At 37.1% G+C, this 16,929-nt stretch overlaps 1 protein-coding gene across 2 annotated transcripts; it reads right to left on the bottom strand.

Annotated features, from left to right (window-relative positions):
• Positions 1 to 2,007: 2,007 nt before the first annotated feature.
• Positions 2,008 to 9,601, bottom strand: LOC125477038 (heat shock 70 kDa protein 15-like). Of its 2 annotated transcripts, none has more exons than XM_048583784.1 (12): positions 9,059 to 9,601; positions 8,683 to 8,951; positions 8,017 to 8,076; positions 4,832 to 6,019; positions 4,463 to 4,690; positions 4,269 to 4,364; positions 3,962 to 4,180; positions 3,271 to 3,465; positions 3,047 to 3,193; positions 2,774 to 2,923; positions 2,565 to 2,695; positions 2,008 to 2,405 (listed from the first exon to the last, which is right to left on the bottom strand). In XM_048583784.1, exons 4-12 carry the CDS (start codon positions 5,999 to 6,001, stop codon positions 2,201 to 2,203), a joined length of 2,541 nt encoding a protein of 846 aa, XP_048439741.1. In that variant the 5' UTR covers positions 6,002 to 6,019; positions 8,017 to 8,076; positions 8,683 to 8,951; positions 9,059 to 9,601; the 3' UTR covers positions 2,008 to 2,200. The 2 variants fall into 2 exon arrangements, with proteins under 2 accessions (XP_048439741.1, XP_048439740.1); XM_048583783.1 differs by having other exon boundaries at positions 8,683 to 8,942.
• Positions 9,602 to 16,929: the final 7,328 nt, after the last annotated feature.

Raw genomic sequence — 16,929 nt, 5'->3', positions numbered from 1 at the left:
TTTGAATCATGCCAAGCCTACTACACCTCCCTAGATCACACGTGAGAGAGATGGTTGAGAGCTCTAATTGAGCGTATTTGAAGTACCTGCAATTTTTCATTGAGTATATTTGAAGTACTTGCGATTTTTCATCCATCGTTAAGTCCCAAAGACAATGTAGGAAGACAATGCCGCATGTATTGTCCAGACCAAGCAAAGATACATCAACAAAGTAAAAAACAAGCTTATTATGTCTACATCACTTCATGAAAGCATTAAAAGATTAAAGTCAAGCATATGCAACCTAAGACAACCTTGTCGACCTTTTCACGAAGTAACAGTCAAAGGCAACCTTCTAGAAGCTTGTCTGAGGCATTGGTATGCATAACTAACTCATTTGCAACACTTGTAGTTCTCAAAGGGAGTTTTGTCGAACTCAGAGAGAGAGTGTCTTGATGTATACTCGCTTGACCTTAATGTACTCTTTTTCTCTTAGATCATGAGCATTTTTTCCACTAGGTTTTTACTAACCTGACGAGGTTTTTACTAGGCACCCACATTGGGATTGTCATATCCTTATGTGCGTTTTCCACTACTTGCATCATGAAGATGTTAGCTTACCTTTTTCTCATTGAACTATGGACTTTGTCCTGTTGATTTTTACCATGTTTTGATGAGACTTACTCTTATGTGCAATCCCTATACGAGACTCATGTTTGCCACTTGTTCCTACTAGACGACACGACTTTATCAACTATTGTTAATTTACACGAAGATCAGATGCGTCACCTACTTGAGTATTTACACACTCAAATGGGAGTTTTGTTGTTATAATTACAGCACATGTGTGGTTATGTAATTCCTAGTAAATTACATTGTTCTAAAAATCCCTAGCATCGTCTATGACCCGGCCTGCTTAGAAGCTACATGGTTAACTACCATCTCAATTAATCCCTAGGCGTTTGAAAATTAAGAAAGGGCGTCTAAACATGCTTAGGCACCTGTCTAGGTTGTAACTCTCACTTAGACAGAAAAGAGATAACTTTCATTTTGCATTTTATAATTTTCAATAAATTGTGAGAGACTTATTGAATATTTAGATGAACACACATTTTTTGTTTGATCCCCATATTTTTATTGTCTTCTATATGACATATATGTTTGTTCCTTATGTTTTCATTATGTTTGTTCCCCATGTTTTCATTATGTTCTACAATGTAGCTTTACTAGCACCACCCCTAGAATATGGGCTCATTTAAAAGTGCTTTCCGAATGAATGAAGCTACTTTTAGTGAAATATTTTTGGATTTCAAAAGTACTTGAAGTGCTTCATGCAAGAAGCACCAATCATGTGCTTCTTCTAAGAAGCACTTCAAGTGTTTTTTTTCCAAAATTCACCGATTCTATAAACATTTTCATCAAAAAGCATTCAGTCATTCTAAAAGCACTTCCAAACGATAACAAATTCCTTGCCATTTATAGGGTATTGTTTCCTATTGGTACATGAACCTTGTCAAGTTAATCATCAAATCCAAGGTTTTTCTCAACCGTATTCCATCTTCAGTGTTCCTTTTACAATTCTAAGCTTGTCACTCGACACTATCAGAAATCGACTTTTCCGCTGGAATGTTTGAAATCCAAACGCCAAGGTCCAAACAAAATCTACACTTCCACCCACCAATAACGAAAACGCATTGAATGTTGCATCAAAGAGGAACCTTGATGCATATAATCGTATGCCAGAATCTACTACAAATTGTAGAACCCGTCTAGCATGAGCATTAATGCGAAATTCGCAGAGTAAAATTGTGCAACCTTCTCAAGTCAATAAAATTTTGGAGATAAATTCAAGACATAAGAAGAAAGAGTAACAATGACTGAAGTATAAGAAGACTAGAGAATAAATATCGATCTCTCTCCCGTCACCAAAGGGGAGAGAGACCCCAAAGGGTACAGTTTCTCTTTAAAATCCTTAACAAAAACTCCAGAATTCCAAAGACTGATCGTACCAATAGTTAATCACTGATAGACCACAAGCACATAAAAGGCTTTATAGATAGACTCCTAGAAGTATGTCATCCATTAAACACACCACAGACCTCCCCATCGGCGTCCAAACTGTGTTTTAAGGCTCAAATTGAAACTGTTTCACACTTATGAATCAAATCCTAGCCATAAGAAACGATAGAAACACAGATACTCTACAGAACTACACAGAACTTTAGGGAGCTTCTGGCTTGTCGGTTTCCATTGGTTCTGTAGAAGCATGTGGAGCCTCATTGTTGTTGTCAGCAGGATTCCCCATGGGGCCAGCATCTTTGCCATGAGGTTGCTCATTTTCCTGAGAAGGTGGGGTTGGTGGACTTTCAGGGGCAGCTGGCTTGGTTAGTGCAGGTTTAGGTTTCGTCATTATCGGTTTGCAAAACCTGTTAACAGAAGTGGATAAAAGAAAAGATTACTACTATGTCAGATATCATAAAGCTTTCAAAAAAGACTAGCTTATTGCTACAGGATATGATTGTCTAAGACTACCAGCTCATCAACTAACCAAGGAAACAACAAATTCATCAATGCAGAAATAGTACCTATCAACTGCTTCAGCCTTCCGCCTCACATCAGCTGATAAGAGTACTGGGTTGGCATGTTTGGGGAGTGCATCTTGTTGTTGCTTCTTCTCTCTTAACCAGGCCTCAGCTTCAACACACTCATTTAATACCTAAATAACACAAAGAACATTGTGAGTTAGAATGGCCGAGAGTGAAAAAGGGGGAAGAGAGCTCATCGAGACCCTTACCTTCTGTTTATCAGTAATATCAATGTGTTCAAATTTTGCGTCACTCGATGTTGCAGCTTCTCTGTAACTATTAACACAGTAAGCAAGTTGATCAATCATTGTTCCCCTCTCCGTGTGTTCCTTGACCCGTTCTTCAATGGGATCACCTTGCTGTAATTTGACAAAATCATCCATCAGCTCTAAACAATCAAAACCAACGGCATCAAGTCTAATCGGTGCCCTCTCACAACAATTTGGAGAAAAACCACCAGAGAATTAAAAGAAAATCCTTACCTTCTTGAGTTCCTCAAGCTTGGCAATGTACACTCCTTTGGTTTCATCTTCACCATCTTCATACAGCCAATCCTCCACCTCTTGAAGTTTAGCAATAAATGCTTCCTTCTCCGGTTTAGTGACAAACTCCTGATACTTGTCATTGAGCTGGATACAAAAGATAAATTTAGTCATAAAATGGTAAAAAACAAGGGAAATGTTCCATGAACATATAAGCAAACTACCTTGTTTCTCATGTCATAGACATAGGCCTCGACAACATTTTTCTTGTCTTTTGTTTCTTCCATAACACGGTCTTGTAAGGCCATCTCAAACTCCTTCTCAATTGCCTTCTGCACTTCATTTGGAGGCATCCCTCCATAAACCAACTCTGTCACAGGAATATTTGTTTTCTTTACCTTTATCTTTTTAGCATCAGCCTACATCGCGAAAACAAAGACATCAAGGATGCAGCCCGCAAATGGAATCAAACAAACCACTGATAGCATTTACCATTCCAAAACAAAAAATTTAATTAACATTTAGCACAATCCATTATCTCTTCTCCATAGTGACATTAAATGTAGATTGTCCCTTGAGTAAAAGATTATGAAGAGCGCAGAATTTAACAAGCTTTCTCTGTAGTTAACATAGCTGAACATGTGAAGATTGATCAAATATAAGCTTAGCACAGTGGACTTTTAAGTATATCAAAGCACATCATAGAAACCTGGTCATCTTACACCATTCATCTCCCTTAGTCCAACAATGTTCACTCAAATCGAGTAGCTAAACATTATAACCAAAATGCATTGTTTGCTAAGTTATTGCCCGCCGACCCCTTCCCCAAGTTCCCCCACGTTGCAGTCCAAGGAAAAAGAACAAATAATTCATGGAAAACCCGCATATGAGTATGACAGAGAGAAGACAACTGACCTTCGCATCAGTTTCCATTTTCATAGGCTTGTCCCCTGACTCAGGAACACCATTTTCAGCACCTGGAGCATCAGCAGTGTCCTTAGCATCTTGCATGTTCACATCAGTCTCATTAGTACTTAGGGGAGCCGTATCACTGGGGGCCTCATCAGTCTCCATTTTAGCAGGCTCATTTGTTTGCTCTTTTGCGACAGGAACCTCAACTTCTTCTTCCACAAGCTACAGCACACGAAGAAAAACAAATAAAATTAGAAAGAATAATCAACCAATAACAACCATAAGCACAAAATTCTTTTAATAAACTTACAGTTGCCGAGTCTATAGACACTATCCCATGCAAATTCAGGCGAGCTTTGACCTTTAGTTTTGCCCGCTCACTTTTAGTAGACTGGAAAGGACCAATCTGCACATGTAGTATAGTATAACATTAACAAAAATCAGCATATAACCTATTAGTATTGAGACAACTTAGAGCAAGCTTATATTCGATCTTCCACTTACCGTATATGTGCTGATCTTTGCAGGTGCCTGTAAATCACTAACATCAGCATATTGAACATCAACTGAAAACGTGCTCGATCTGTAAAATGTAAGGGCCTTGATACTTGGAATAGGATTTCCTTTGGGGAAAACAATTGTACTTTGGTTGTTCTCAACTGCTCCGTTCTGGGCGTCAGGACTCGAACCTTTCCAAGACAAAGAAATCGAAAATGGGAAACTTTCATTCACCTTCACATTAAATGGGATAACATTAGTTAAAAACAAATCAGCAGGAAACATAATGTACTGCAAAAGTAGCAGGTTACACTATATATAGATTTGCTCAACTAATGGAAACAAATACAGATACAAGGAAAGAGTTAAACTCACCTGAAACTCTCTAACTTTGAATGTCGGACTAAGAATTGCACATTGCAAAGCACAACCCCTAGCAACGCATTCACTTGCATTCATAGTTCGCCTAGGCTCCTTTTTGAAGAAATCTGTCAATATCTTGATTATAGCAAGAACTCGAGAGCCTGAACCAACAACCTCAACCGTATGAATGTTCTCTATTGAAAGTTGTGCATCAAGAAGGGCCTTCTCCAAAGGTCCATTCACACGCTCCAAAATGGGAATACTAATTTGCTCAAATTCATCTCGCTTTATGAATCCCCTAACATCCTTCTCTTCCATTAAACACTCTATATTCAAAGGTGCCTCGGGATTTGCACTAAGCACCTTCTTCAGCTTCTCACAAGCAGTACGAAGACGAAGGCAAGCCCTTGCATTCTGGAACACATCAATCTTGTACTCTTGCTTGAATTTAGCTGCAAAGTGGTGGAACAGTGCTTCATCAAAGTCCCTACCTCCCAAAGACTGGTCAAAGGAATGAGCCAATATTTTCAACTGCCCCTTCTTAAAACCAGCAATGCAGACTTGCATGCTAGCATGCCCAATATCAACAAAGGCAACATTCAATTGTTCATTTTCTGGTAAATCCGTCTTGTAAATACCATAAGCTAAGGCAGTCGCTGTAGTTTCATGGAACAAGCGAAGAGGGTTCAATCCAGCAATTTTTGCTGCATCCATAACAGCTCTTCTTTGGAGATCAGTGAAATAAACTGGAATCCCAATACAGCAATCGACAACAGAAGCATTGAGATTCTTCTCAGCTATGATTTTCAGATTAGAGAACAACATTCCAAGAACTTGGGTAGGTGTAAATGTCTTTTCTTCTCCCAAATAATGGGCATGAATCAATGGATATCCATCAGGCCCTTCAGAAACAACAAAAGGTAATGACTTGATATCCCTCTGCAACACAGGATTCGAGAATTGCTTACCAATCATTCGTTTAATCTGGGAAATAGTGTTCTTAGGGTTCATCAATGCTGAAGCAGCCCCAGCAGTCCCAATAAACCGCTGCTTCTCACCGAAACAAACAAGGGCTGGAGTTTCACGTTTGGACTCATCATTAAGCACAATGTCAATACCCCTCTGCCTGGCTACGGCAACAATGCAGCTCTCGTTTCCAAAATCAAATCCAACCACGCTCATCCTTGCAGAATTTTAAATCTGGAAAATAAGTAAGACCCAAATTCAATAAACAACCAAAACTAGAATCCCCAATCAAGCAAAAGCCCATATTCATTAAACAACTGAATTCTAAATAAGTAACAGTAGTTTGATCATACAAACAACCAAAATTCCAACATTCTAACGATGAATATCTTCACCATCATCACGACGATTAGAGTACCAGAAACAAACAATATAGTCAGTAAAGGAAACAAAAATATAATACCATAAACTACACCTTCGCAAATCTTGGATAAAAAACCGTCCGTCCCCATTCAACATACATAACATACAAAACAATAATCTTAAAGAAAAAAAAGATTAAAAAACCATTACATAACATACAAAACAATAATATTTAAATAAAAAAAATTAAAATTAACCAAACCTAATTGCTAATTCAAGCCCACGCTAATCACTCAAGCAATCTATAAACATCATGATTATCTAATTATTAAAATCTCATCAAACTAATGGAATCATATGTTCACTGAAGTATAGCACAAACCCAAAAATAGCCAACCCAAAAGATATGAGAAAATAATTGAATCAAAGCAGAAAGTGATGCATTCCAACACCAAAATTACTTAAAACCCCAACCGAGGTTAAACCCTAAAGTAAAATATCCAAATTAGGAAACATAAAATCTACGGCAGATCTAATAACAATTTCACACAGAGTGTCACGCCCCGATCCAAACCTACGTCCAGGATCAACGCACGATAGTAAACTGTAGGGAGATGCCAGGAAACACAAACTAAAATACTGAACTGAAAATAACAATAATCGCATCTTTTTAAGGAAAAGCATACGGGTAACCTAACACTCTAAGCTCCTTGAACTCTGTTTGTTACCACAAAGCTCTTCGTATCTACTAAAACCTGCACAATCACCCCTATATTATAGGAATGGTGCACCGGACAAACAACAACCCAAATAAGCTGCGAAGCTCGTGTGAGTGACAATAATTCTACATATGTGATAATAATAAAAATCATCCATCGATCACGGTTGATAAACATCAAATATAAAATCATATTTTATGAAATCATAATCAAGTCGCTGAAAATCTTGAAGGAGTCACCCAGACATCCAACAACTCATTTGAAACAAGTCACAAAAGCTCACAACCATAAACTCATACAACACAATGAAAAGTAGGGCTAGAGCGACACAATTCGGCCGAAGCCTACATCTTTGAAGCTATCTCAATCCAAACTTAATCCGAAGAATCAACAAAGCAATTAATCGGGTACCAAACCTCTTAACGGAACCAAAACACCAAGCGAGATTCCGGACCACTCAACGAAATCCAACCAAGATACGATTCTGGACCACTCAACGGAATCGTGAAGTAGAAGGGATTCCGGACCTCTCAACAGAATCGTGGTGTACAATGAATATCGAACCACTCAATGAAATCCATGATTCCAAACCACTCAACGAAATCATGGAGTACGAGGTATTCAGACCTCTCAACAGAATCCAGATGGAGCAGGGAACCGGACCACTCAACGGAACCCCAGCGGAAACCCAGTTCCGGATCACTCAACGGAACCGAGCGAAAGACCAACAACCATAATGTACAACGGCTCAATGAAACGAGACAAGGCATACGCTACTCAATTTACAAAAACTCAATGAAACAAGAAATGGAACAAAGCACAAGGTACACAATTAGAACAACTCAACGAAACGAGAAATGAAATAACAATACGATATGTGAAACAGGTTTCTAAGCAACAAACCCCATGACAACAGGTTCAGGGTCCACTACTAGCCCTCACATTTCATCACAACATGTCAATCATACAAATCAAACCATATTTCAAATATACATGTTAAATCTCATTCCATAAACATAAATCGATGATTAAGTATTAAAAATAATAATTCAATAGAAAACATATTTATAAAACCAAGTCACATCCACACAGGATAACAATTATGAAAATAGGGCAATCACCAATATCATATATATTAAAGTCACTCACCTGGAGCCTGCACTACGAATCCCTAGCTCGAATATTGAGACGTCCACGTCCGATCGTCGCCTAAAACAAATACCAAATCACGGCTCAAAATTTATCAATATAACAAGTAATTGTAGCTTGTACATGTCATCTAGGACATGCTAGATGAATTCAGGATCCATTGACCAAAAGTCAATTGTGGATCAAAGGTCAACCGTCGGGTCTACAACCCTAGCAATTCAATCTGGCACATATCTGATTTCAGATCCGTAACTTGCAAAAGTCCTCATTATACTCATAGAACGACATACTAAAATTTCATTGTGATCCAACGGTCGGATCTCCACCAATCACAAATTCAATTGACGGTCAATTATCCAATCAACTACAAAGCTACGTTAAAACATTCGAATTTCACTAAACGGATGTCAAAAAATGATTCAAAACGTTGTATTACCTAAGATAGGTCATGGGCCAAAACCCGAAAAAAAATCAACAAAAGCCAATGGTCAATATAGGGAATATTCCAAAGAACTCTTCTTCCACCTCTCCTCCGATCGTCAGATTCTGCAGATTTTGCAGAATTTCTGGGCAATCTTTAGAACTCCGTATCTCACTGGTTTTTCAACCAAATTCGACTCATAATATACCAAAACGAAGCTAAAGAAATGTAGAACAAGATTGTACCTGCTTGACACCCAAATGGTGGCCGGAGGTGGCCGGAAAATGGCCTGAAAGACGACTGTCCGCGGGAATACTGGTAACTCGCCGGAATTTCTGGGCAAACTTTAAACGTCCATAACTTTGTCAATACTCAACGAAATCGAGTGATTCAAAAACTAAAATCATATCTTGGAATGAGACGAACAGATTGGTACCTTTTTCGATGACTAAATCGCCTTAGTTTGGCTGGAAAATGGTCTGGAAGGTCACGGGTTCGCCAGAAACTGGACAAACTTTAAATCGTTTAGCTTTCTCATTTCTCAACCAAATCACACTATCCAAACATGAAAATTCATCTACACATCATGAGGAATCCAATTATGGTGCTTACAGGTCTCACCTTGGTCAGAATATACGGGAACTTGACCTGCAAAGTGACGGCTCAGATGGAAGTTCTTGATTTATTTGATCCCAAGGTAAACTCGAGCAGCCAACACATGAAACAGGTTCCTGGGATGATGTTGAACACAGTGAGTATGTTTGCAAGGTATAATGTGCTGGAAAAGAAATGGTGGTGGATGATGGCCTGTCTCGGTGAAGAAGAGTGAATGAGAGGGAGAGTAACGGGAGACAGAAGAAGAAGGGGAAAGAAGCCTCTGCGGGAACGCTTTTGTGGAGACACGGAGAAGGCTTTTGGTAGGATTTTTGCTTTTTATATATTTATGAATTTAATCAGTTTAATGTTGGGAATTAGTGTGGGGTTTTATAGAGTTTGAGGTCAGGTGGTGCTAGAGGTGTCTGGAGAGATGCTCGTCCTTCTGGAAACGTCTTCCGAAATTCGGGAGAGAGGCAAAGCAGGAATTTTCGAGTGGTTTTATTTTATTATTATTCTTCTTCTTCGTATTTGCATCGGTTTGAAGGAAGTTTATGAGCTCATTTACAAGAGCTTCTAGTCCACACTAAAATTACATGACTATTGGGTTTTAGGTTTATGGTCCCATTTACAAGGATTTCTAGTCCACAACAAAATTACACGATGATTTATTTATAATTATTTATTTTAACAACTGAAATGTAAAACAATATAGAGGAGGATGTGTGGTCATAGTCACATTAGTTAAGGTAGGTGTGCTCATTTTATACACTCGAGTTCGTATCTTTTTACAGTAATTTAAATTAGTTAGACTATCTTCAAAAGACCTCCAAATAAGATGTCAAAAATGCCACATAGACTTATAATGGTAATAAATGACATATCATTTATTCCAACATGTCAAAGTTGACATGGAAAAGAATAGGGTAAAGTACAAAAAACTACCTCAACTATTGGGGTCATGATAGTTTCATACCTCATCTTTTAAAATTGACAATGTCATACCGCATCTTACGAATTTGTGAAAATGTCATACCTCCGTCAATTTTTCTATTAGTTTTTCTGTTAAATGCTGACGTGGCAAGAGATGGGGACCACTTTCTATTAAAAAATTAATAAAATATTATTAAAAACTAAAAAAAATATTTAATATTTTTTAAATATTAAAATAATAAATAAAAGTAAAATTAAAAAAAAGGGTAAAGTACAAAAAACTACCTCAACTATTGGGGTCACGACAGTTTCATACATCATCTTTTAAAATTGACAATGTCATACCGCATCTTATGAATTGTGACAATGTCATACCTCCATCAATTTTTCTGTTAAGTGCTGACGTGGCTAGATTCGGACCTACTTTCTATTAAAAAATTATTAAAAACTAAAAAACAATTATTTAATATTTTTAAATATTAAAATAATAATAAAAAGCAAAAAAAAAAAAAAAAACCCTCATTTCGTCCCTCCCCGCCCCCCCTCCTCCCTCCTCTCTCCTCTTTCCTCTCCACATCTTCATCTTCTTCCCCCACCTGCAAAAAAAAAAAAAAAAATCCAATTTGTCTTCCCCCCACACCCACCCACACTCTTCTCCTTCCTGCAACCCAGGAAAAAAAAAAAAAAAACCCCAGATCCCGTCGGCGGGAAGATGGGTGAGCAGAGAAGGTGGAGGATGAGTGCGGAAGAGGATGTGGAGAATGGATGAAAGTGGTGGATTTGGGGTTTGATGGGTTTTCAAATTTTTTTTTTTTCCTTCTTTTTTTCCTCTTCTTCTTCTTCTTCTTCTTCTTCTTCTTCTTCTTCTTCTTCTTCCGCAAGGGAGTTGATGGTTTAAAAAAAAAAAAAATATTCCTTCCTCCTTTTTTTTCCTCTTCTTCTTCTTCTTCCTCATTCTCCTTCTCCTTCTCCTTCTTCTTTTTCCGCAGGGGAGTGTTGATGGGTTTTCAATTTTTTTTTATTTTTTCTTCTCCTCCTCCTTTTCTTCCTCTTCTTCTTCTTCCTCCTTCTCATTCTCCCTTCTTCTTCTTCTGCGCCGACAGGGGGGAATTTTTTTTTTTCCTTCCTCCTTTTTTTCCTCTTCTTCTTCTTCTTCCTCCTCCTCCTCCTCCTCCTCCTCCTTCTCCTTCTTATTCTTCCGCAGGGGGGTTGTTGGGTTTTCAAAAAAAAATTATTTTTTTATTTTTTTGGGTTTGCAGGTGGGGGAGAAGAAAATGAAGATGGGGAGAAGAGAGAGGAGGGGGAGGGGGAGGGGAAGGACGAACTGATGGGTTTTTTTTTTCTCTGCTTTTTATTATTATTTTAATATTTAAAAAATATTAAATAATTTTTTTTTAGTTTTTAATAATTTTTTAATAGAAAGTATGTCCCGAATCAAGCCACGTCAGTACTTAACAGAAAAATTAACAGAAAAATTGACGGAGGTAGGACATTGTCACAAATTCGTAAGATGCGGTATGACATTGTCAATTTCAAAAGATGAGGTATGAAACTGTCGTGACCCCAATATTTGAGGTAGTTTTTTGTACTTTACCCCTTTTTATTTAATTTTACTTTTATTTATTATTTTAATATTTAAAAAATATTTTTTTTAGTTTTTAATAATATTTTAATAATTTTTTAATAGAAAGTGGTCTCCGTCTCTTGCCACGTCAGCATTTAACAGAAAAACTAACAGAAAAATTGACGGAGGTATGACATTGTCACCAATTTGTAAGATACGGTATGACATTGTCAATTTTAAAAGATGAGGTATGAAACTGTCGTGACCCCAATAGTTGAGGTAGTTTTTGTACTTTACCCAAAAGAATAATAAGCTGATGTGGACAAAGAGATATCAAAAGGGATGTGATATCCACACACCCCATTTTACTCCTCACACACTTTTTTAATTTTCGGTCATCGAATCAGATAAATTGAAGAAGATCAACGGACAGAAATTATCAAGGGTGTGTGATAAGTAAAATGGGGTGTGTGGATATCACATCCTTATCAAAATTGAAGCTGCCTTCAACTATGGTTTTTGTTATTTCTAAAGAAATTTCACTTGCCTTACCTTAAATGCTAGCATATTTAAGTATTATTTTATTATTTTTTAAAACCAACAACAACCCAACTATTATTATTTTTGTTTAAAAAATATATAAATGAAGCAATAAATTTTGGCATATTGGGTCAAAGAAAAATATTGACAACATGCCAAACTGCTAAGTCAGCCAACAAATTGAAATTTGATGTTTTGAAATTGACGTATCTTTTAGAGATGCTCTTAAAAGTAGAATACATACATACATATATATATATATATATAACTTTACTCTTAAGCCATATGTCAATTAACATATTTTTGTTTTGGACTTAATCAATGATATATTTTTATTAATTACGCATAGGTCACTGATGAATGCAACATAGGTTTAAGTCATTATAAATAGTTAGAATTTGACTATTCTATCATTTTCTCTCTTTCTCTCTCTATGAATGTCTCTAGATCAATTTTGTGGAGATCCTCCGGACCGATGGATCTTTTCCATTAATACAAATCCAACGGCCAAAATCACTTATCCTTCCTATTTTCCCCTCAACTCTTCTTTTTCTCCCTTCGAAGCTCTCAACCTCGAACATCCAACTCCCTAAATTCCAAATTAAATTCAACCCCACCTCAAAATCAACCCCAACACCACCACAACCCCACCCAACCCACAACCACCAATTGTAGGTCCCTTACATTACCCTCTCCAAAATCAGCCCCAACATCGCCACATCCCTTAATTGCAAGTCCATCAACCTTAAAATCTCAATCAATGTTAACAAAACAACAAAGAGAGGGGTCATGCAAACCAATGTCTTTTGGTTGCAAAGTTCTTTTTCAAAACTATGGAAGAATTATAAAGAGAAATCTCAAATATGAAGAAGAAGAAGAAGAAGAAAGAGATGACAAATAAAAAGCTAAAACAACAAGGGATAGCAAAAAAAAAAAAAATCAGACTTAGAGCACAGATGACTTGCAATTGAATTTGGGGTTGTTAACAACAGTGGGGTGTGGAGGTGCAAAGGAGAAAGAAAATTTAAGGGGGAAGAGAGGCGGAGGAAGAGGCTTTGGTTTCTATTCCTATGAAACTGATCTTGAGAGGATCGGAATCCTATAAATAGTTAGAACATGTATATTCTATCACTTTTTCTTGTTCTTTGTTTACATGGAAGAGTATGCTTAACTAAAAAAAAAAAAAGAACCAGGAAACGGACACTACATTACAGTGATCAAATCTAAATATAAAAAATAGAACTAGGAAACAAACACTCCATTGCAGTGCCCGAATCCAAATGTAAAAAAAAAATAAAAGCAAATAGACACTGCATTACAATGTCTGAATCCAAACGTAAAAAATAGAGCCAAGAAAAGAACACTGCATTACAGTGTCTAAATCTAAATATGAAAATCAATAGTCGTGTGACGTGTGACGTGTGAGTAATGAAAAAAAATAGAACAAGGAAACAGACATTGCAACGCAGCGTCTAAATCAAAAAGTAAAAAATAGAACCAGGAAACGGACATTGCATTGCAGTGTTTGAATCCAAATGTATAAAGGAACATGTAGGAGGCATGTGAGTAATGGAAAAAATGAAATCAGTAATGTCTGAATCCAAATGTAAAAAATAGAATCAAGAAATTGCAGTGTTTGATCCATAATGACTTATTTCAAATATAAAACCATGAGAAATAGAGTGTTAGTTGAAGTGAGTGCCAGCTGTACTGCCAGATTTTGTAACTTTTGTTTATTTTAAATGTATTTAAGTATCACAATACATGATTAATCTATTTATAATTAACATAAATATTGTTGATCTATTGTTAATATTGTAACTTATTATTGATTTTTCACAAAAGCATCCATATATATATATATATATATATATATATATATATATATATATAGGATAAATTACATTTTACCCCCTTAAGTTTGGGATCTATTTCAATTCCTTACAACATCTTTAAAACATTTCAATTTCATATCTCCATTAGAAAATCCATTAAGTAAACTGTTAAGTGATGACGTGACAAATATGAGATCCACATTTGTGCTGACGTGGCTACCAAATTTGTGCCACATGGAGGAAAAATAATTTTTTATACATTTAAAATATTATAATAATTTACCCTATTTAAAAAAAAAACAAAAACAAAAAAGAACCCATTTTCTTCACCGAGCCCTTCCCTTTCCTTGCAACCTAAATACCCCACCCCACCCAAAAACCACATGTTTCCTACCTCATCACCCCCACCCTCTTTCGACCCAGAACAAAACCCATTTCGAATAAACCCAATCATACGCGCCCTTAACCCACAATGGCGACGCCCATAAATACTCCAGATGCGGCACCCCAAAGTGCCAGCCTTTGAAATACACCGCCACCTCAAACCCCAGAAGGAACACCGACAGCCACAGGAACATCTTGATGCAGAAATAGAACCGACTCTACACAGTCGAGTTCTCGACTTCCCTGACCCTGGTGGGCTCAACGTCGACGTTGGTGTCCATCCTGTCGGAGGCGATACGTTGGCATCGGTGTCCATCCTATCGGAGGTGATGCGGCGGCGGATTGCGGATGCGAGGCCTAGCATTGCGGAGTTAATGGAGGTGAAGTAGCCGGCGGCTTTGTGGGCTCTGAGAAGGAAGACCCAAGTGAACTGCTTGGCGTTTTTGCCACAGACCCAACTAGACGACTCGAAGATGAGGAAGTCCTTTTGGTGAGGCCTTCGAGCTTGACCATAGATCAGTTGGGGTTCTCTATCTTGACGACGACAGGGGTGCCGCGGTGGGTGTCTTTATTATTATTCCACCAGCTGAAAGAGGGTGCCATTTTTATGGGTGTGAGTTCTTATGGGTGTTGGCCGTGGTTAGAGAAGGAATGGAGGGTGGGGTAGGGAGTTGCAAGGGAGGTAAAGATAGTGGAGGAGAATGAGGTGGGTCGGGGAGGGGGGGAGGGGAAGATGGGTTCTGGGTCAGTTTTTTTTTTTTTTTTAAATAACTTTTCTTTAATTAATTATTTTTAAATGTATAAAAAAAAAAATATTGCCACGTGGCACAAATGTGGCAGCCACGTCAGCTCTTAACAGATTAATGGATGAAAAATGCAATGGAGGTACTATATTGAAATAAAATAGTAAGTGAGGTATGAAAGTGAAATTTTTTGAAGATGTTGTATGAGGTTATAATAGAACTCAAACCTGAGGTGATAAAGTCTAATTTACCCATATATATATTGAATAAGAAAACAATATGAATGACTAGAAATTATGTGCGAATTTCATATATAATCATATAAATATGTTGTTTACAAAGTCTGGCAACGTAGACATATATTTGACAATACAAGTAACGGAAAGAAAGTATTATCTTTTATTCTCAAATCTAGTGTGGGGCCAAGAATTATTAAGTTTTGACATGTGGCTTGGCTTAGCTAAGAATGTTAGTCTGTGTTTGTTGTGCACCAGGACTCACTTTAATGAGATAAGTCTCACTTGTTCAAACTAAATGCTTCATTGGGAGGTTTTAGCAAGACCCCCTGAAAAGTGGCAGACTAGCTAGGACTGTTTGCCCTCATCTATTGTCTACTTTTCACCTCTTCTGAAACTAACATGCTTCTCTCAAAGATGCCCAGAAAACAAACCCAACACCAACCCACATAAATCTACATCTCAAAGATGCCAGCAGCATCTAAAATGCTTTAACCTACCAAATGACCTCAAAAATCCCAGAAAACCAACAAATTTTCATCATTGATTACCTTATAAATTCATGTGGGTTGTCCCCAAAAGCTTTGATTTCAGCATCCAAAATGCTCGAATTAATTGCAAAAACCTAGTTCAAAATCCAGATCAACCAAGTTGCCCAAATCAACCTCGTCACCCAAATCAACCTCGGTGCTAACTCTGACACCAGATCCTTGGCATTTCTCTAAGTCCGGCTGTAAAAATGAAGAATTTTGATTTGGGTTTTTCACAAAAAAGGTGATTTGAGCTTTTGAGAAAGAGCAAATGTTGGGTGGAGTGCTTGCAGTTGTATCATTGAAGAAGAAGGCTAGAGGATAATAAAATGGAATAAAAACTGGCAAAAGTAGATTAAAATATCGTAAGAAGAATGACTAGATAATGCTAGAATGAAATAAAAAAAATGGCAATAGTGGATTAAAAATTGTAAAAGTGAATAAAAAATAGCAAAATATTTTAGTTCAGACTTTAGTTTGGCACTGCATCAAACACTTCACTAATCTTATCCTGGTTAGTCTAAGCCATGCCAGTCCAACTTAGTCTCTGAAGCTAGTCTAGTCTGAAATAGTACGGTGCAACAAACGCACTTTTTGTGTGCAAGTTGAGTTAAACCTTATTCTTCGAGGATTGCCTAATCTAGGTGGTCCAACATGGCCCAGTGTGGTTAAAGGATCGGTAATCAAAATCCTAATAAGATTGAAGATCCTCTCTTAGATTTTCTCCTAGATTCTTTCCTGATTTAGCAAAGTTGCTTTCTAAACAAGGACTTTCTATGGATCATAAATATTGTACCCATACAAGGTATGACAAGTTATATGCTCTCAAGCTTACTGCACTAAATTATATAATTGTTTCCTAATTAGATCGCCAGAGAATCTTTGCTTGGTATTAGGGGGTTCGAGCCTAACTATTTCATCTGATTCAAATAAAAAACTGAAATTACGAAATTCGAAAAAATCTAGAAAAAAAAAAAGGGATAAGAATTGGAATGTACTTAATATTAAGAATTCCATCCAAAATTCCGAAACTTGCATAACTCTATTACATACACTTAGTTATGTAGTTATTGACTTGTAATTTGTAAACAATGTACTCAAATATGAAAAATTCCAACTCTCTTGAATATAAT

This window comes from the organism of the source record quoted next, unplaced genomic scaffold, assembly GCF_019419815.1.
Source record: "Pyrus x bretschneideri cultivar Hongxiangsu unplaced genomic scaffold, Pyrus_bretschneideri_v1 Contig20, whole genome shotgun sequence".
NCBI lineage: Eukaryota > Viridiplantae > Streptophyta > Magnoliopsida > Rosales > Rosaceae > Pyrus > Pyrus x bretschneideri.
The sequence above is the reverse complement of the archived record's forward strand: the minus strand, read 5'-3'. Positions and strand labels throughout refer to the sequence as shown.

What these genes read in the sequence shown, in the direction of transcription:
- LOC125477038 (XM_048583784.1), bottom strand. Translation starts at nt 6,001, where the DNA reads ATGAGCGTGGTTGGATTTGATTTTGGAAACGAGAGCTGCATTGTTGCC. An exon ending in AGCTTGAGGAACTCAAGAAG is followed by an intron (nt 2,924 to 3,046) that starts GTAAGGATTTTC and finishes GTCAAATTACAG; the next exon opens with CAAGGTGATCCCATTGAAGA. An exon ending in AAGGCTGAAGCAGTTGATAG is followed by an intron (nt 2,406 to 2,564) that starts GTACTATTTCTG and finishes TTCTGTTAACAG; the next exon opens with GTTTTGCAAACCGATAATGA.